The sequence below is a fragment of the Herpailurus yagouaroundi genome, unplaced genomic scaffold (assembly GCF_014898765.1).
Source record: "Herpailurus yagouaroundi ecotype Mexico unplaced genomic scaffold, PumYag 182, whole genome shotgun sequence".
Taxonomy (NCBI): domain Eukaryota; kingdom Metazoa; phylum Chordata; class Mammalia; order Carnivora; family Felidae; genus Herpailurus; species Herpailurus yagouaroundi.
In genome coordinates this window covers 52,016,495-52,036,528 of record NW_024412413.1, presented here as the reverse complement: position 1 = coordinate 52,036,528, position 20,034 = coordinate 52,016,495, and the positions used below count along the sequence as shown (strand labels likewise).

The 20,034-nt window shown below is 34.4% G+C and overlaps 1 protein-coding gene and 2 long non-coding RNA genes across 4 annotated transcripts in view; 1 reads left to right on the top strand and 2 right to left on the bottom strand.

Moving 5' to 3' along the window:
* LEMD3 (LEM domain containing 3) overlaps positions 1 to 15,616 on the top strand; it is a 65,520-nt gene extending 49,904 nt beyond the window's left edge. The window contains exons 5-13 of the mRNA XM_040491500.1: positions 2,863 to 2,942; positions 3,028 to 3,173; positions 4,290 to 4,391; positions 4,492 to 4,594; positions 5,285 to 5,463; positions 11,269 to 11,350; positions 12,896 to 13,001; positions 13,120 to 13,198; positions 13,424 to 15,616. Of these exons, the coding sequence (XP_040347434.1) occupies positions 2,863 to 2,942; positions 3,028 to 3,173; positions 4,290 to 4,391; positions 4,492 to 4,594; positions 5,285 to 5,463; positions 11,269 to 11,350; positions 12,896 to 13,001; positions 13,120 to 13,198; positions 13,424 to 13,587 (1,041 nt within the window). The 3' untranslated portion in view covers positions 13,588 to 15,616. The remainder of the gene's footprint in view (positions 1 to 2,862; positions 2,943 to 3,027; positions 3,174 to 4,289; positions 4,392 to 4,491; positions 4,595 to 5,284; positions 5,464 to 11,268; positions 11,351 to 12,895; positions 13,002 to 13,119; positions 13,199 to 13,423) is intronic.
* On the bottom strand, positions 10,466 to 11,273 carry LOC121040810 (uncharacterized). Its single transcript, XR_005795460.1, has 2 exons — positions 10,798 to 11,273; positions 10,466 to 10,754 (listed from the first exon to the last, which is right to left on the bottom strand). It is a non-coding gene; the product is annotated as an uncharacterized LOC121040810 (long non-coding RNA).
* On the bottom strand, positions 15,375 to 20,003 carry LOC121040809 (uncharacterized). 2 transcript variants are annotated; one of them, XR_005795458.1, is made up of 4 exons: positions 19,953 to 20,003; positions 17,990 to 18,110; positions 17,080 to 17,143; positions 15,375 to 15,571 (listed from the first exon to the last, which is right to left on the bottom strand). It is a non-coding gene; the product is annotated as an uncharacterized LOC121040809 (long non-coding RNA). The 2 variants fall into 2 exon arrangements; XR_005795459.1 differs by lacking the exon at positions 15,375 to 15,571 and adding an exon at positions 15,672 to 16,181.
* Between the last annotated feature and the right edge of the window lie 31 nt (positions 20,004 to 20,034).

The window sequence follows — 20,034 nt, the reverse complement described above, 5'->3', positions numbered from 1 at the left end:
TGAAACTAATATTACGCTGTATGTTAACTGTAATTAAAATAAAAACTTAAAAAAAAAAACCCTATACATCACAATGAGTGCAATGTCTCCAACTCCATGGATAACCCATATTAATCCTGCTTTGTGGATTTTCAAGGCCCTCTATAGCTTGTGCTTTTTTAATCCTGATTGATGCAATATAAACTGAAATTAAGTTCTCTTGATGTTCCTTCATCAGTTTTTTTTTCTTCTCTAATTTTAGAGCAAATGAATATGAGTTTTGATTTTTAGTTATACACCAGGTGATTTCTAGCAGTGTAATTATAACAAAACCGTAATTGACTGAAATTATTTTAGTATAATTTTATTGTATGACATTTTAAAGCAATAGTAAAGCTTAAACAAAAATCACTGAAAAATTTTTTTAGTTATTCATGAGTAAAATTGTTATATTTAATTGCATATTGTCTTACTTTAAGCATTAGCTACTTAGCTCTAAATGATCATCTCCAAATTCATAGTATTCCCTTGAAGTGATCTCATCTATAAACCATTTGTCAGTTACTATACTTACATTGGCTACAAATTTTTTGATATTTATAATGATGAAAGATTACACTTTTTTTTTTTTTCAATAACAGGTAGTTTGTATTTCTCTGTACCATCTAAAAACATCCTGGTAGTAGTTACACATAAGTAATGATGCCTAGTAAGATTTGTTCTGCTTCATAAAGCTTTGTGTATTTTCAGATTTGATACATTAAAAAAAACTCGCCCGTTTCATATTAGGAAGTAAATTGTCCTGATCAAATGTAAACCTTAATTTCCAATGCTATTAAAGAATCTGTTGATAAAATGCAACAGCTATTACTTACAAAATTCTTTTTAAAATGTTTTTAAAAATGACTTCTTGGGGCACCTCAGTGGTTCAGACGGTTAAGTGTCCGACTCTTGATTACAGCTCGGGTCATGGTCTCATGGTTTGTGAATTCTAGCCCCATATCAGGCTCCTCTCTGACAGCATGGAGCCTGCTTGCGATTTTGTCTCTCCCTTTCTCTGCCTCCCCCCTGCTCTCTCGCACTCTCTCTCAAAATAAACTTAAAAAAAAAAAATTCTAAAAAAAATGTCTTTTTACTGCTGTTTTTAGAAGTTCATTCTTTGCACTTCAAAAAGTACATAAAATATATTGAATAGAATATAAGCTCCATGAGCAAGGAAGTTTGACTGTTTTGCTTAGTGCTATCTCTCTGGGTTTTAGCACAGTACCTGGCACATAGTGGACCCTCAATAAATATTTATTGAATGGAAGAATTTTCAAGGGTATTTATTATAGTGTTTTTGATACATTAAAATAATCGGTAACACTCTAAATGTTCATTAATAAGAGGTTGATTAAAGTATAAAATAACCAGCCATAGACTAGAACACTATGTTGCTGGAAAAAAAAATAGGGTTGTTCCATGTTTGGTGATATTGACACAATAATACTTCGTTTTGTGATAAAAGCAAGTGGAATAAACAGTACATATAACGTGATACCACATTATTTTAATTAAAAAATACATAATATATCTATGCACAGCAGTTTTTAAACTTTATGGTTTCATGACCCTTTTGCAGTCCTCAAATTACTGAGGACCCTATGTGGCTTTTGTCTGTGGGATATATATACATAGATAGATTTAGACATATATTTACCTTATTAGAAATTTAAGCAGAAAAATTAAATTTACTTATTCTTTTAAGTAAGAATAATGAATTTATTACATGTTAACATTTAACAATGTATTTTTATGAAAAATAACTATATTATCCAAAATAAAAACATTTAGTGACAGTAGCATTGTTTTGCATGTGTGCAAATCTCTATAATCTTTAATGTGTAGCTTAATAAAACTATACTGGATTTTCGTATCTGCTTCTGTATTCAGTCTATTGTGATGTTTTGGTTGAAGTATGTCAAGAAAATCTAGCCTCATATAGATACGTAGTCAAGACAGGGAAAAGTATTTTAATACTTTTTTCAGATAATTGTAGATACTCTTCTTTGATACTGTACCAAAATTCTAAGTAGTAGTTTCTTAAAGATTAGTTGCAGTGTGCAATGTGAAACCGTATCGGTGATTTTTGTTTACTCTGTCTCTACAGTCCTTTTTCTAGGTTACACGTAGAACAGATAGATCCTTTACCTGTGCAAGACTTTATGACTCCTGCATTGGTCATTTGGAAAATCCTGGTTTGTAGGTTATGCAGATCTTCTCGGTGTTTGACACCTTTCATTATGCCATACCCCAAAGTCGCATTCATTAATATTGCACCAGTCTCATTGCAAAGGTCTTTAAGTGCTGCAAGGGTGTCAAGCTTATAGTAATGGATTCAACTTTTTCCAAATTTTGCTTTTGACATGAAAGCTTGAATGTCATCATTGGTAACAAAGTCAACTGTTTTTCTTGAGTTGACAGGCCTGCTTCATTCATTTGTTGAGAAAATGTCAGTGAAACAGCCAACTCTGAATAGTTTGCCATTTGTTCATCTAAAAATAATATTCCATAAAAAAATTAGCCCATCCACTCTTAACCACAGTGATACTTAAAAGACAAATTACTTAAAAAAAAAAAAATCCTCCAAATCTGTAAATGTGAAAGAACGAAAAAGAAAACAAAACAAAATATTAATACTGGTTATCTTAGGATGGTGGGGAAATTGTGACTTTTTTTTTCTCCTTTTGTTTTTCTGTAATGAATAATACATTTTTGTTATGTAATATAGCTTCAAGTGTTATATAAAAATGAAAGTATGGTATTTATAGTATAGCTTACACAGAGTCAAAAGAATGTAAATGACTAAGAATAGTTAGTTACTTTCTCCATTTTTCTTATTAGGATTTAGGCCCTGAATATGAAGATATATTTAATATTTCTTTGAAGTGGATTTTAAAAAATGGAAAAGATGTTGGAATAAGGTAAAGGATTTAATTTCCACTTTGGCCATTTTGTAGTATAAGTAGTGATTTTGGCTCTAAAGTCTCCTTAATTATTTTTAAATAGGTGTGTTGGTTATGGCCCCGAGGAGCAATTGAAAAATATAACTGATGTGCAGTTTTTACAGTCCACAAGACCACAGATGTCTTTCTGGTGTCGTTTTCGACGTGCTTTTATTACTGTCACCCACAGGTTATTGTTGTTATGCTTAGGTAAGTTGGTGGGGTGAGAAAGAAGGTACATGATAGTGTAGAATTTTTGTGTCTGTATTTTACCAGTTGAGAATTTACTTCTGTGGTAGTTCCCGTTATAAATCACATCGAGAAGTCTTCATTAAGGTATAATAACTGACTTTTTTAATACATATTATCAGTATTAATCTAAGGACTTAGAAATCAGTATTATAAGGGAAGTTGGAATAAAACTTTATCATAAGAATGTCAGGAAAAGCAAGTATGGTGCATAAACAGAAATCTTAACAAAATAGAACAGGAAAATTTAAAAATTAAGCTTATTTTTTAAATAATAAAATATTATAAATTAAGTTCATTAAAATTCTTTTTGATTTAAAAACTATCATTTACCTTGGATTCCTGGATTTTCTGTGACTGTTTTGATTGATTATAGGAGTTTATTTTTCTAGGTTTATTTTTGAGAGTGAGTGAGCAGGGGAGGGACAGAGAGAAAGGGAGAGAATCCCAAGCAGTCTTCCTGCTGCCAGCGTGGAGCCCAACTCCAGGCTCGATCTCACGAATCATGAGATCATGACCTGAGCTGAAATCAGGAGTTGGACACTTAACCGACTGAGCCACCCAGGCTCCCCGTTTATAGGAATTTAGAAGATACTCATTTTTTTCTTTTTTCTGTTCAAGTCCTTTAAAAATAATTTACTTAAAGTCAGGTGTAGTATATTTACAGTCTTAGAAAACTCACTTTCCTAATAGCTTAATGTGGCAAAGGAAAAAGTTCGTGAGATGTGGTTACATTGTTTTAAAAAAAATAGAATTTAAATGTTGAGTTGTCAACATAATGGAAGAGATAGTTTTTCTAGAGAGATTAAGTGAAACTCAGGAAAATGTTTAACACCAAATTGGTCTATGTAATAGTAATTATGTAGCTGATTCAGTCCACTGTTTTGAAGGCCCATTCCATTATACCATTATAGCAGTTAAAATAATTACTGTAGAAACTGTCCTAAGAGTTCTCTTTCTTTGCTGTGTTTTGTTAACATCAGATTTAACGATTAGACCAATAACTTCAGATTGCAGTGACTTAATTGAATGCCACTGACCACAATTTTTAAAACACAAAATATGTAAATATTGCAGGTGTAGTGATGGTTTGTGTCGTTCTGCGTTACATGAAATATCGCTGGACAAAAGAAGAAGAGGAAACAAGACAGATGTATGATATGGTGGTGAAGATAATAGGTATAAGTATTTGAAAAGATCGAAACTATTTCTAGAGTAGTCATGTGAAAAATTACAACGTGATGTCCATTGATTCATTTGTAAATTTGTTTATTTTCAGATGTTTTACGAAGTCATAATGAAGCTTGCCAGGAAAATAAAGACTTACAACCTTACATGCCTATTCCACATGTGCAAGATTCCTTAATACAGCCTCATGACAGGTGTGTTCAAAGTCTTGTGAGTCAAAGTAGATCTGAATGTTGGTATCTTCTGAAATCGTGATAATGATATTGAGAGTTGGGGCCCTTTTCAAGTAGACCTGCTTTACTTTTGTACTTTAAACTCTCCTTTCTTTCTAAATTCCCTGTCTTGTCCTCCTAATTTTGAGTGGCCTGATAGACAGCTGGATTTCCAAATCATTATCACTTCTATACATTTTTGATTCTTTGTTGTCAGTTTTCACCTTATTTCCGTTAATTTCATCTTGATAAAGAAACAGAGATAGACAATAGCCAGTGATGTTTTACTAATAATGCCTTAAATATTTTGTTGTTAATGAAGCTTTTTAAATAAAAATACTAAATAATAACTTCTTGAAAATAAAAGATGATTCCATATCCTAAAGCAGCATTCTTCACTGTTAGCAACACCTCAGAATCATCAGTGGACTTTGGGGGAAAAAATTACTGATGCTTATGTTCTACCTCTGGAGATTGACATTCAGTAAATCTGACATGAGCTTCAAGCATCTAAATCTTTTTTGAAAAAAACTTCATAAGCAGCGATCAGAAAAATCAGAGCTAATAATAACCATTATCTAATACTTGAAAATTACAATAACCAATTACTAATACTTGAAAAAGATGACAAGCCAAGATGATAGTACATTTGTCATTTTGTTCACATGACAGGAAAAAGATGAAGAAAGTCTGGGATAGAGCTGTTGACTTCCTTGCTGCTAATGAGTCTAGAGTTCGCACAGAGACACGAAGAATAGGTGGTACAGATTTTCTAGTTTGGCGCTGGATCCAGCCTTCTGCCTCCTGTGACAAAATATTAGTAATACCTTCTAAAGTATGGCAAGGTCAAGGTATGTATTTTTAAACAACAACAGAAATAAACATCAGTTTTTCTAATTTTTTCAGCACATAAAAGTGTTACATGTTTATTTTTAATTTAATTTTTTAAAATATATATGAAATTTATTGTCAAATTGGTTTCCATACAACACCCAGTGCTCATCCCAAAAGATGCCCTCTTCAATACATGTTTAAAGGAAAATAGTACCATTGAAAGATACATGAAGGCGACGCTCCCTTTGCAGTTTCATCCCATAGAAGGAATTCGTGTTAGCTTCTTTATATACTTCTACTTTCCTCCTTGCAAATATAAACATAAGTGGTTTATTTTTACTATAATAGAACACTATATACATTACTTTGAGTTTTTCCTTTTTCACTTACAGCAACTTAGTATTGTAGATCTAGCTATATTCTTTTCCCCTAATTTTTATGCAGATAAGACATAATTTCTGTTTTACATATGTATAAAACATATATAAGTGAAACATAACTTTTTAACTGCTCTTTTTTCTGAGTTTTGCTTGCCTCCCTCTTTTTTATTAAGACTCCTCCATCTGCATATCCCTTGTGCCAAGTAGCTTTTGTGGCTATCTTTCCATATTGTTCTTAAGGCTTGCATAGCTACAAAAACAGGTAGATGTAAATATATAGGAGAGTCTGGTGATTGGTTGCCTTAGGTACCCAAACCTCTATTAGTGATGACTGTTACCTCACTTGAATTTTTGGATGGTTAGTTGCAAAAATTAAATCTTGTTAGTTTAGTGTGCATTTCAGAACTAGTCGTGAGTTGAGTTTCTTTAAATCTTCTTGTTGGATAAAAGCATATTTATCAATGTTTGCTAAACACAGTATTTATGAGAAAGTTAAGTTGTTTTGATATTGAAAAAAAAATCCAATCACTCTGTTCTCTAATTTTCACTGTTAAAGAGCTTGAATCATAATAATAATAATGATAGTCTTCAATAATCATGGCATAAAAACGATGCTTTGATGATGCCAAAGATGACACTAAAGAATAGACTTTTTGTTTTAAAAGGTGTCTGCGGAAGGGTCTTATGAAATGAAAACAGAATGCAAAGCCAGTCAGATCAGATTACCTTAGTGCCTGTTGTAATGGTTACGAATTCTGAGTCTAATTTCTTCATGTAGCTAGCAGTTGGTGCTTATGTATGCATGTGATGTTCTAGAAAAGGCCATTATTTTGTTCATGTGAATTTATTATAGTTGTCTTATTTTTATTTTGTTTACTTATTTGAAGTTTATTTATTTTGAGAGAGAGACAGCATGAGTAGGGGATGGGCGGGGAGAGAGAGAGAGAGAGAGAGAGAGAGAGAGAGAAAATCCCAAACAGGCTTCATACAGTCAGCGCAGAGCCCCATGGGGGGCTCACACTCACAAACTGTGAGATCATGATCTGAGCTGAAATCAAGAGTCAGATGCTTAACCCACTGAGCCACCTTGGTGCCCTTTTATTTGCATTTTTAAAATGTGAGATTTTCAAGATGAATCTAAAGACAGTTTCTTGACCTAGATAATCCAAGTTCTTATAAGTTAGTAGGGGGGAATGACAGATTCTTAAGTGCGTTAAATTGGATGCTCTATATCTAGAATTTAAAACCTCAAACTATTTTCATTTTATCATTTTCTTTAGATAGGAAAAGACTGCATAAGTGTGATATAAGACAACTTTAGGTCAGTTATATTAGTTGTAAAACTCAACTTGAATTGATAGAATAGTTTTAAAATGTCCTGCTACTTTGTTTCATCAGGGTTCTTCTGGTGTAGCATATGTTTATAAACTATATGCCAAATACTGAGCTATCTTAATTTGAATACTTCTAAATGCACAATGTAAAGACTTATAAACTCAATCTCTCTTTACTTGACAGTTACAAGTCAAGTAATCCCTAGAAAGGGATTGAGAGTAAAATAATATGCCTGTTGCTTAGTTAGCAAACAGAAAAAAATATAATGGCTGAGATTGTTATTCTGAAGGCAGAAAATCTTGGGGTAGAACCTAGTAGCCATTTGCTTAAATATATCCATTCAAATTTTTTGGAGGGTTGTGATGATAAAAGTTTATAGACTCCTAGCAAGAGAGATTTGAGTTCAAGAGAATTTGATCATAAAAGAATTGGTTACAGGAGCTGAATAATGAGAAGTTGGTGGGATACTTCTTAATGATAATTACCTGTATCACCTCACTTAAGAACATATAGCCCTAATAAAGAAAGAATTTCATTTTAATATTATATTTTATGCCATTAAATGTGTAGTCTAAGTATAATTTAAATGACTGACTTATCTTATTGAAAATATTAATACATAAACTAAATTTTGCTTTCACTTAAATGTATCTGAACACAAATGTTGTACTATAAGTAGTGCTATAGAGTGGGGGTGGGGCAGTTTGGTGGTGGTTTATGTAAAAAGATAGTTTAACTTATTAACAGGCTTAATGTTTATGCTTTTATAAATACTGTGGTTTAATTAAAAGGTACATGGCTGGAGGGTTGGTAATTATAGTAGTCTTTTGAATTCACTCCCACTATAAGCTGTTGTCATTTCATAGTATTTTTTCCAAGTAATTGTTACTTAATCAACCTTATTGAATTTTTAGTTCTCTTCCTAAAGGATTGTTAAGTATAGATTGGATTCTTATATAGCAGTAGTATCTCTAATGATATTTTAAAGCACTAGTTAAAAATCAAACCATACCTGCTGGAGAGAATTATTTATGTTTCCAGCAGATGGAGCCTTCAGAATAAATAGCATTCATTTGAAGGATCCAAACATAATTCTTGAGGTATTTGAAATGTATCATCATTTGGTAACCACTACCTCTCTGCTTGTACCAGAAGGTGATTACAATTTAGTTAGGGAGACAAAGCATATATCTTAAAAATCACTTGGATCTTCATGACTACTTTGTGACTAGAATTGACCAGGAATAGCTTCTCCCAGAGCCATTGTTTTGCGGAAACTTGGGTCTAGACTAGGATAAGATGGTATTAATGCTTCCATTTTCTCTGGTTCATTCCCTGCTGGCCCAGGCCAGTATTGGAATTTCAAGGAAGTCAGATGGCCTACAACTAAAAGGTCATCAAGAATACCACCTACACACTCTGCCAGAGAAGTCTAGGTGGTGCTAGAAGGTTCATAGGCTTTCTTGATCTGGGGTTTGGCAAAGATTTTTCATGTACAGTGGCCTTTCCCCCACCCCTTATCAAGCACTTGTAGGACATTCACACCCCAGACATTTCATTTCACTAGATACTTCTGAAATCTTTCATTAATTTATTTTTTCTTACAAGTTTTTATTTAAATTCCCTTTAGTTAACATGCAGTGTAATATCAGCTTCAGGTGTAGAATTTAGTGATTCATCACTTACATACGACACCTGGTGCTCATCACAACAGGTGCCCTCCTTGATCCCCATCACTTATTTAAGCCATTGATACACTCTGGTCTTTAGCCATAAACTCATCCTTTCAACTTTCTTGCTTTATATATATACATATAAATATATATATATATTATTGTTTGTTTTGTTTTGTTTTTTGTTTTAAACTTCCCATACTCTCCAATTCTTTGATATACCTACTTTTTCCAGTTTTTCAGTCTTCCTCCTGGCTTTATTTCTTTTCCTGTCCATCTTAGTTTCCACAACCCATCTTTCCAATCCTTTTCTTGCTAGTACCCTTAAGTCATCACCTATCCCTCTTAGCCTGGTAAATTCCAACCAAGGATGAAACTGTTTTGTCTATGTGCAGGTAGCTGAGCACAGCGGGGAAAAAGTCATACAGTTTTGCAGACTGGTATGTCATAAATAATCAACCTCAGTTGGGCCCTCAGCACTACCTGACTTTCATGTTCTTAAAATATTTTACCAGGTCACTTCACTTTCCTGCTCTGCTCAGTAACAATTTTGGATTTCTTTCCATCTTGTCAAACCTTTGCCTTTCTCTCCTTTCAGTTGATGACTCAGATAGAAGCAATCACATAGTCCCTGCCTCATCGTTCTACCACCAACTCAGTAAAATTGCCAGAATCCACACTCACCCTCACCGCCTATTGCATTTGAAGAGTTCTCTCACTTAACAAAGACCTGAGCCCTTCCCTCTATAGGGAAGGGGATCTAAGCCCTCAGGGTTCCATTCCCTCCAGTCTTCTCAAGCATCTTCTCTCACTGTGTTCTAAACCCCTGCCTCTCCTGGACCTTTTCATCAGCGCTTAAACATGCTATATAGTCTCTCTCATCTTTAACACACATTGTTAGAGTCTACACTGTTCTGTAGCTATCACTCTGTCTCTACCCATTCATAGCCACATAGCATTAGTTTACTGTACTCACTGTTTTTACTTTTTCACTTCCCATTTATTCTTCAGCTGATTCTAATCTGTTTTCCATCCCTGACATTCCATGGAAACAGCTCTCAGACATTCATACTGCTAAACCCATTGGACATTTTTCTTTTCTGTCCTTATTTTACTTAACAGTGTTAACAATTGAGCCTGCTTTAAAACTTTCTCTGGTTTTGGGGATGCCACTTTCTACTAGTTTTCCTGCTACTTCTGACCATTTGTTCAATCTTCTTTTCCAAATTTTCTTCTTTTCCTGGACCTCTAACGTGTTGGAGTTTCTCAAGGCCAGTGTCTTTTCTCATTCTACCTGTCTTCCTAGATGATCTCACGCTCCAACTTCATTTACCATAGATATGTTGATAACTCCCAAATTTATATCTTGAATTAAGTCCTATGGTTTTCAGAGTTTTATACCCACCTGTATACCACCTGTATACTACTAGGATATGGACACCACAAAGTGAACATGTGCATGAATTCATTAACTTCTCTTGCCAAACGGACCTCTTCCCCCGGTGTTCTTGGTCTAATTAATGATACCCCTTCTCAGTTGGTTCTGCCATAAACCTGGGGGTCATCCTTAATCTCTTCCTTACCTCCCATGTATAGTTTTTAAACAAGTCGTGTCAAATCTCCGTATGTCCTGAGTCTGTCTACTTATTTCCATCTGCATTGCTGGCCTGTCTTACCCACATTAGTATCCTCTTTCTCTTAAACAACTATGGTAACTTTCTCACTGGTCTCCTTGCATTCGCTTTTGTTTCCACCTAATCGATTTTCCACATAACAGTCTACTTTAAAAAATTATAATTTTAAAAGATAGATCTCATCATATTATTCCTCTCCTTAAAAAAAACTTGAGTGACTTTCTTTTGGTCTAACGGCAATGTCTAAACACTTTAGTGTGATCTTCATGGTTCTCAATAATCTGACCTGTCCCTGTTAAGGATTAGCTTTCTATTGTTCCTGCTCTAACCTGTCCCTGTTAAGGTTTAGCTTTCTATTGTTCCTGCTCTAGCCACAGTGGCTGTCTTTTAGTTACTTGACTGCACTGAGCTCCTTCTTGCCTGGGGCTGTATATATAAGCTATCACATTTGCTTGAAATGCCCTTTATACTTCTCTTCACTCTGTCTACTTTTATTACTTTTTGGGTCCCAGCATAAATGTTACTTCCTCAAGTGCTATACTTCCAGACTACCTAAGTTACTTTCACAGCTTCCTGTATTCTTCTTTCTTAAGATTTGCCACAATAACGGGTTTTTTTTTGACACGGTTTCTCATCTGTCTCACCCACTAAACTGCAGACTCTGTGATAGCAATGATTGTCTCTCTTTGATTTACCTTAATATCCAGGGGTCTGGCTCCTAGGAAAAGCATGCAATGAATATGTTTTGAATGAACTAAATGGAACAGTGACAAATAGTAACACTAATTTGTTTTTTGTAGCATTTCATTTAGATAGAAGAAATTCACCACCAAATAGTTTGACACCATGTTTAAAGATTCGAAATATGTTTGACCCAGTTATGTAAGTATTATGATCAGAGGTATATGTAATTTTTATTTGGAATATCCTTACATTGTTATGTCTGTAATTGAACAGTCTCTTTTACTTTTGAATCTCTAACTACAGAAGTGTTATGTTTTTCTTTTCTCCTCTTTTGTTATATTTCAGGCCAAGGTCTGGCCAAAAGACACAGAAGTATAATAATTTGTTAAATTACAAATCTTTGTATGCACTACGAGTCCCCATGGCAGATAAATGTTTGAGTCAAATTAATGATACACGTGGTGATAAACAGTACTTTTTGTTAAGTATATAAATCTTGTCTGCCAATATTCTTTGCCTTATTAGGCAATATAGATAAATATCTACTATTTTTAAATTTCCAATCTCTGATTGTAAAAATTCTCTGCAAAGATGTACTTTTCCTTCTTAAGACCTGTCTACTTGTCCATGTAATATTCGAGAAACTTTTGTGTCCATTTAATATTTGAGAAACTTTTCTTTTGTATGTTATAGCAGCACATGCATCCAGAGATTAGCACAGTCAAAAGTTATTGCCTTAGAATCTGTACTATTTCATATATAAGCTGCAGTAATTTCTAGAATTTGCTTCCTAGATGTTACTTATTTGTCCAATGATACAACAGATCAGGTTCTGTTTTGTAAAAAGAATTCTAACAGTAGAAACCGTATTACTTAGAAAATACCCATACATCCCATTTAGTAACTTATTTATTTCAAGAAATGGTTGATATAACGAGATTCCAAATCAGTGGCAACAAAATTGGAACTGTGGAGAAAAGAAACTCTGTCAGTACACATAACACACCCCCTCCGTTTTGCAGAGATATAAGCACTTAGCAGTGCTCTGATCCCTCTTTTGAGAAGCTGACCTCATTTCTTAGGGATTAGGAAATCAGTGCCAGTCTAGTATTTTGTTACTAAGATGAAGATTTATGATTTAAAGTGTAGCCACTCTCCCTTCGGCTTGCCCTCTGTATCTCACAAGTAAGACAAATAGGCATCGGTGCAGCAGGAACTCTTAAAAGTTCATGTAACAGTAAGGTGATGCTTTATGCAAAATGTTTGTCTTGTATCATTCCTCCATTATTTCGAAAAAGAGAACACCAGAACACATTATTTACTAGGAATTGCCCTTAAGTTTAGGAATTTGAAAATATCACTAAAAAAAATAGTACTCAAGTTTTTTAAGTTCACTACAGACTCATTAAAGTGTTAACGCTTGCTAGGGAGAAAAAAAGAAATGACTACAGGTACATAAGATTTCAGACGTAAAAATGACAGCACATTTGTTCTGCTGTGCTCATTGCCTCAGCTCTGTGCCTTCTTCCACTGGAAATGAGAGAAGGTCTGGGACTGTGAATGCCAGTATTTTTTAATTCTGTGTAGTACTTGTAACAAGTATTTACCTAACTACTAGTTTTAACAGTATGTAGTTTTGAAATTATTCCCATTCTGCTAGGGTTTATGTGTTATAAGAGACAATAAAGACTTTTAACAGAATAGGAATATGGCTATTGATTTTTTTTTTCCATCAATTTTTAGGGAAATAGGGGATCAGTGGCATTTGGCAATTCAAGAAGCAATTTTAGAAAAATGCAGTGATAATGATGGCATTGTTCATATTGCAGTAGACAAAAATTCACGTGAGGTAAAGTAACTTTTACTATCGAATTCTACATTTAGGATTTGTTGCTATTAAACTAAGACTGTTTCTTTTTTTTCTCTTTCTTTCTTTGTTTCTTTTTTTTTTTTTTTAAATATCACAGGGCTGTGTATATGTTAAATGTCTGTCTCCAGAATATGCTGGAAAAGCTTTTAAGGCATTGCATGGCTCTTGGTTTGATGGTAAGAAGTTTGAGTATTACAAACATTTTAAAAACATAAATTATGGCTTACTGTTAAATTATACCAGATTTTAAATTAAAGAATATTAGGTCAGCATTTTTAGAGTAATAATTTAAGATTCCTTTATTTGCATATTATGTTCATATGTCTTTTACCACAGTTTGTTTTTTGTAAATATTAAGCACATTTTTACAGATCTAAAATATTATTTTTATCTTACAACAGGGAAATTGGTTACAGTAAAATATTTACGACTAGATAGATATCACCACCGCTTTCCCCAAGCTCTTACTTGCAATACTCCCTTGAAGCCATCAAATAAACATATGAACTCTATGTCTCATCTTCGTCTTCGGACTGGCCTAGCCAATTCTCAAGGAGGTTCCTGAAAAGACTTTCTTCCACTCCTAGGATTGGTATTTACAATAGGAAAATTCCTGTTTGGCTTCTTGTCTTCCTTTTAAATGCTTTTTGTATGTAATATTTTTATTGAATACAGCTCTGTTTGAATGTTCCAGAAATCTTAAGGTTCCAAAGGGACTTAACAGTGAGGCAGCAATGCCGAGTAGACAGAACAATTGTTTCATTTAGTTTTTGGAGCTCAGTTAAGCCAATGCATTTAAAGTTTTGCATGAGGAACATTGACGTTATTAAGCATTTTCAGATGTGGTGGTTGTGTTTTTGCACCACAAAGTGTTCGGATAACCACACAAAAGCATGGTGAAGAGGCCTCTTGTATTTCCATAATTTCCTGTGAACTAATGTTGTGCATTTTTGTATACAGTCACCTGCATAGTTCCTTACCAGGCCAGTGTGGTAAAACTGTTAATTTCCCAATTTAACCTTAGGTTTCTATTGCTTGTAAGAGATTCATTTGTTACAGCTGGAATACAGGAAAATTAATTTGGGTTTAGTGGTTACATATACGTGTAGGTGGATGTACATGTACTTAAACTGGCTTTTGTATATATGTATAAATGCTGGGGGTTGGCGAAAGTAGTCTTGTTTTGTGAGGATGTCTGCATTAAAGCAGTAAAATAAGCTTCCTATTTTATTCATAATCTAATGTGTACATATGTATGTGTATATATGTGTGTATGTGTATATATATGTATGTGTATATGTGTATATATATACACACATATATACATATGGCTGTACTATCACATAGATCAAACAGCCAAACACCTGGAAGTATTAGATACAAGTTTAAAATATCTTTTATAAGTTTTATATAAAAATGTCTGAGTATGATTTTGTGTGAAAGTTACGATATCGGTTGTAATGGATTCAAATTTATGTGAGCAATAAAGATGCAATTGGCAGATATTGGAAAAGTATTTTGTGAAAAGCTGTATTTATTATAAATACTAGGACTATGTCATAGTACTATTGGGAGTAAGTCATTTTCCCAATTTATTTATAATTTAATGAAATGTCAGCTCCCCTGTTCTATGTCAAGTTTAAAGCAGGGCACATTGTTGCAGCAAAATGTGTCTTTGAAAATTTATATTTGAAATTTTGGGTCATGAAAGCTTGCAATATAGTAAATGCACGAGTGACTGTTGCTTTGTGCCTCGGTATTTACTTTGTTTCAGTAAAGTTGCTTTATTACTGTTTATGATTTCAGATTAAAATCGTTGCTGAGCAGAGTTTACTTGTAACGTAACAATTGGCTTTTTAAAAAACAACCTGTTGATATATTGTTGTCAGTCCAGAATATGTGAAACAGCTGGAATTGTACCAATTTTGATTTTGTTTAAAGCTCAGTTTCCTTTTTGTTTTTTATTGTATATGTGTTGGGTTTGCAGCATGAACTTGCACAGATAATGCACGTTTTCTGGTTAAGTAAACATGATGCACACTGTTCTGTAACAGAAAACCCTATTGTGCCTTACCTATGTGCTTTTGTGGGCACCATGTTTATGAAAAATAAAAAATGATTTGTTATCTGAAGAGAATAAATTTTAAATTCTCAGTTTATGTCTCAGATGCTAAAGTGTGAGAATATAAATATATATATATAATATATATAAAATAACCAATCTTTCTGTATTTTATGTGCATCATAGTGATTTATCTGAGCTTAGTGACCCCATCTTGTGACCTGTTGCAAGAGTGAATGTAAAAAATAGTTGTGGCATTTTAAAAGGTCGCCTTTTGATGCAGATGCATCTTTTTTTTTTTTTTTGCTTCTAAGACATATTTCATGTAAACATTGTACATTTATTATTGTAATATATACTATTATGCAGCTTATTTTACCTGAAACTGTTAAGCCGACCAAGATCCCTCCCTGCAAGACAGATGGGAATGTGTATAATAACTAGATATTTGAGAAGTTCTGAAGTTTGATGTAATCTGTTACTTGTCCTGTTAAAAAAAAAGAAAAAATTCTAATTAAAAATTTATTAGGTTTTTTTTTTTTAATGCGTCTGGCTTTTAAAAAACTTTTTAATGCCCTGTGTCTTTATTTTTTTTTTTAACCAGTTAAAATAGGTGCCTTTATTTTAAGTCATTTTGAGGATCTGTAAATATATGTATGTATGGTCATAAAGATGGATGAAGACCCTAAAGTTAACTTTAACCATCCATTCCTCAGCATCTTCCTTTTCTTTATGAAAATGTCTTTTTCTGACTCTCAGGTGTTTGGATCAAAGAGGGAGGGGCAAGACTATATAACATCAGCTGTGTCACTAAAGCAGCAGTTTTTTCATAGCAAGACTTTCTCAAAAAAGGAAGCTATTCTTTTACACATTCTGCTCAAACTCCGTATCCCATTATAAACCAACAGTTGAAGGGCTAGCTACTTTGAATAGCATTGGTTTAGATTTTTTAATGGTTTAATCAAGTAAAAAAAAAAGACTTGGTTAATCAGTCAGTTGGTAGACTTTTATTGATTGCTAACAAAGGTCAACTATTGTTACTTGTTAGGGATGCAAAGATGAAAAAGACATGGCCCAGTCCTCAGGGTGGTCGCATTCTAGAGGAAGAACATAGAACAGGTAAGTTCAAAGATAGTGTGGAGAATATAGTGAGAGAAAAAAGCAGAAGAAATCCTGGGAGTACAGAGAGGCACCTTTTACATCTTAATAGATGGGAAAGACATAAGGCAGATGAGATCACAGCTGAGCCATATTTTAATTTAAACGTTTATTAAACACTTCTTAATTAGTATAGCTACAATGATAAGTCTCCTTTCCCTTGAGCTCCTAGGGGAACTTTTATTCTTGTGATGAGCTCATAAAAATTGGTGCATGGAACTGAAGCTATGACAAAATCCATTTTCAGACTCATTTGTCTGTAGACTCCTCAATATCCTGTGAATATTGAAGCCTGATACTAGACTTCCTTATATTTTCCTTGTATGGTATTCACTGTTTGGATGACAAGTTGTCTAAGTGAACAATGTTTTTTAATATCACATGCCCAGAATAATTCCTTTAATACGATTGACATTACGGTTCTCACTGCTCCTAGTAACGTCACATTATTATAGGTCATGTACATGGCTTCTTCGCCCTTTTTCCCTAGACTTATCTCGGCAAGTCACTTCTTCCAGATGACTCAACAGAGGATGCTAAATCAAGCAGAATTTGGGCAGCCACTCTTTTGGAAAGGATGCTGAGGAACAGGTACTTAACTGAAAATAATTAGAAACCAAAAGTTGTGGTTTAAAGAATCTGAATATCCAGGATGCTCATCCTCTTGGTCCAGTAAGCAGGACTAGCTTCTACTGCCTCTAAGCCTCCTTGGAGAAACTTTATAAACAGAAATACATCCTGATTACACCCGAGAACCTCTACTAGGGGCAGCAGGATAGATTCATTTTGTTGATTCTTAGATTTTAAAACCAATAGAACCCATGTACTTAGACTCACCTTTTTTCCTATGAGTGGGTGGACATTGGAAGCCTGCACATGCTCCTTAAATTGAAAAGGTTATCTAGGCATAGAAAGCACATGAAAAAAGATTGATAAGATAAACCTACTGCATGTATAAACTGAATATAAAAGTAGACCGTGATAAGACCATGGAAGACCTTGTAGGTCACATTATGAAGTTTGGATGTTGGTTAAAGGGAATTCAGGTAAGGATTTGTTATGATGAAAAATGGAGAAAGGATTTAATGAGTAAGAAATGGGAAGGACTTGATTCGATATTGGGAGAGAAACTGATGTTCAGTTTTCTAGTGTGGGAATTCTAACAATCACAACATTTAGAGAACCGATGATAAGTAACAAATTGGATGGAAAAGATGGTAATTGAATTTTTGGACATTTTGAGATTGGGATGCCTATGGAATATTCAGGTGGATATTCCTAGCAGGTGACTGGATTTCTAATTCCGTTGTATTTTGAGAAAGATCTGAGCTAGAGATACAATTTGGGAATTAAAACCATGAAAGTAAATTAGATGACCCAGAGAATGAGAGAGAGAATCCATAGAAATTTAGTTCAATGCCAATTCTGCCATATTTAATGATGTGGTTGGGAGGGGGTGAAGTATTAAGGAAGATTTGAAACAAACTAAGAAGGTGGAATGTAACAAGGTCTTTGGGGTGAAGTTAAAGTGGAAATTTAGTGTGACTATCACATATCTGACTTGGGCAACTGGTTAGATGGTGGTGACATTCCCTAAATTATGGGTTACCAGAGTGGGGAACAAGAGGCCAATCAAGGGTGCTAGATAAGATGTCTCAGAACTGTAGCAGCTAATCAAAATAATCCTCTTCTCAAATGTAGGACATTGTTAGAGGAAGGGCAAGAGGGGATTGTCTGAGAATCTTACCTTTCTAAAATACATAATTGTTACTTGACATAACGTTCTGGCATTCTCTATGATTCTCTGATAACTGATTAGAAGTTTTCCTGGATCATAGAAAAATGAGATGTTGAGTAGATCTAGAAACCTATGATTGTCAAAAGAAAGAACAATTACAAAAGTTGGCTTTTAAATAGAACTGTTCGTAAGTGAGTGGTTTGCCAACCCAAGGCTAGAAATTTACTTGAAGCTATGTATTAACCAGTCAGGTCTTACAGGTCTGGAACCATGTTTTTTGCAACTTCATTTCTGCCTTGATCTGTTGAATTAATTTAAAATTTTAACTTAAAAAATTTTTATGTACGTATGTATTTTTTTGAGAGAGAGAATGAGAATGTGAGTGGGATTGGGGCAAAGGGAGAGGGAGAGAGAGTCTTAAGCAGGCTCCATGCCAAGAGTGGAGCCTGATAGTAGGACTCATTCTCACGACTGTGAGATGACCTGAGTCAAAATCAAGAGTCGTTAACACTTAATAGACTGAGCCACCCAGGTGCCCCCAAAATTTTAACTTCTTTAAAAAAAAATTTTTTTTTTTTTACCGTTTATTTTTGAGAGAGACAGAGACAGAGTGTGAGCTGGGCAGGGGCAGAGAAAGAGGGAGACACAGAATCCGAAGGGGGCTCCAGGTTCTGAGCTGTCAGCACAGAGCCCGACGCGGGGCTCGAACTCACCAACCGTGAGATCATGACCGGAGTCGAAGTCGACGCTCAACTGACTGAGCTGCCCAGGCACCCCTTAACTTCTTTTTAAAGTTATTTATTTTGAGGGAGTGGGAAAAGGGGCAGAGAGACAGAGACTCCCACACGGATTCCATACTGTCAGCACAAGGCTTGAACTGAAAAACTGTGAGATGACCTGAGCCAAAACCAATAGTCAAATGTTCAACTAACTGAGCTCCCCTAAAATTTTTAACTTTTTTTTTTTAATGTTTATTTATTTTTGAGAGAGAGAGAAAATGAGTGGGCAAGGAGCAGAGAGAGAAGGATACACAGAATCTGAAGCAGGCTCCAGGCTCTGAGCTGTTAGCACAGACCCCGACGCACGAACTCTGAGATCATGACCCGACCGAAGTCGGACACTCAACCGACTGAGCCACCCAGGTGCCCCTAAAATTTTAACTTTTAAGAGGCAGTCTTATTTTTGTATTTCTGAGTGCTGCAATACTTCCTTTTACCACTCCCCACACAAAGGCTACTAATGTGGACATTTTGAGATCTTAGTAGCTTTTTATTTTGTACTGAATAATAGCCAAGTTCAAGTTGGTATTCAAGACCTGCCTTTATCTAGACCAGTGCTTGTCCAATAGAGATATAATGTTAGCCATGTGTAATTTAAAATTTTCTAATGGCCAAGTTAAAAAAAGGAAAAAATAGGTAAAGGCAGGTAAAGTTAACTTTAATAGATTTTTATTTAACCTTATATTACTCAGGGTATTATCATCTCAACATGTAATCAAAAATTTTATTGAGCTATTTTATATGCTTTAAAATCTAGAATACAGTAAAACCTTAGTTTGTGAGCATAATTCGTTCTGAAAATATGCTTGTAAGCCAAAGCACTTGTATATCAAAGCAAATTTCCCCTTAAGAAAAAATGGAGGGGCACCTGGGTAGTTCAGTTGGTAGGTTAAGCATCCGACTTCAGCTCAGGTCATGATCTCACAGTTCATGGGTTTGAGCCCCTCATCGGGCTCTGTGCTGACAGCTCGGAGCCTGGAGCCTGCTTCAGATTCTGTGCCTCCCTCTCTCTCTACCCCTTCCCTGCTCGTACTCTATCTCTCTCTGCCTTAAAAAAATAAATAAACATTAAAAAAAAAGGAAACTCAGATGATTCGTTCCACAACCTAAAAATATTCACATAAAAATGATTACAATACTGTAATATAATACAAAATAATAAAATACAAAATAAAAAAATAACCTGCACTTACCTTTGAAAACCTTCATGGCTGGTGTGAGGGAGACAAGAGAGGGGAGTTATTGTGTAGGACGACTTTCACTATCACTAACGGA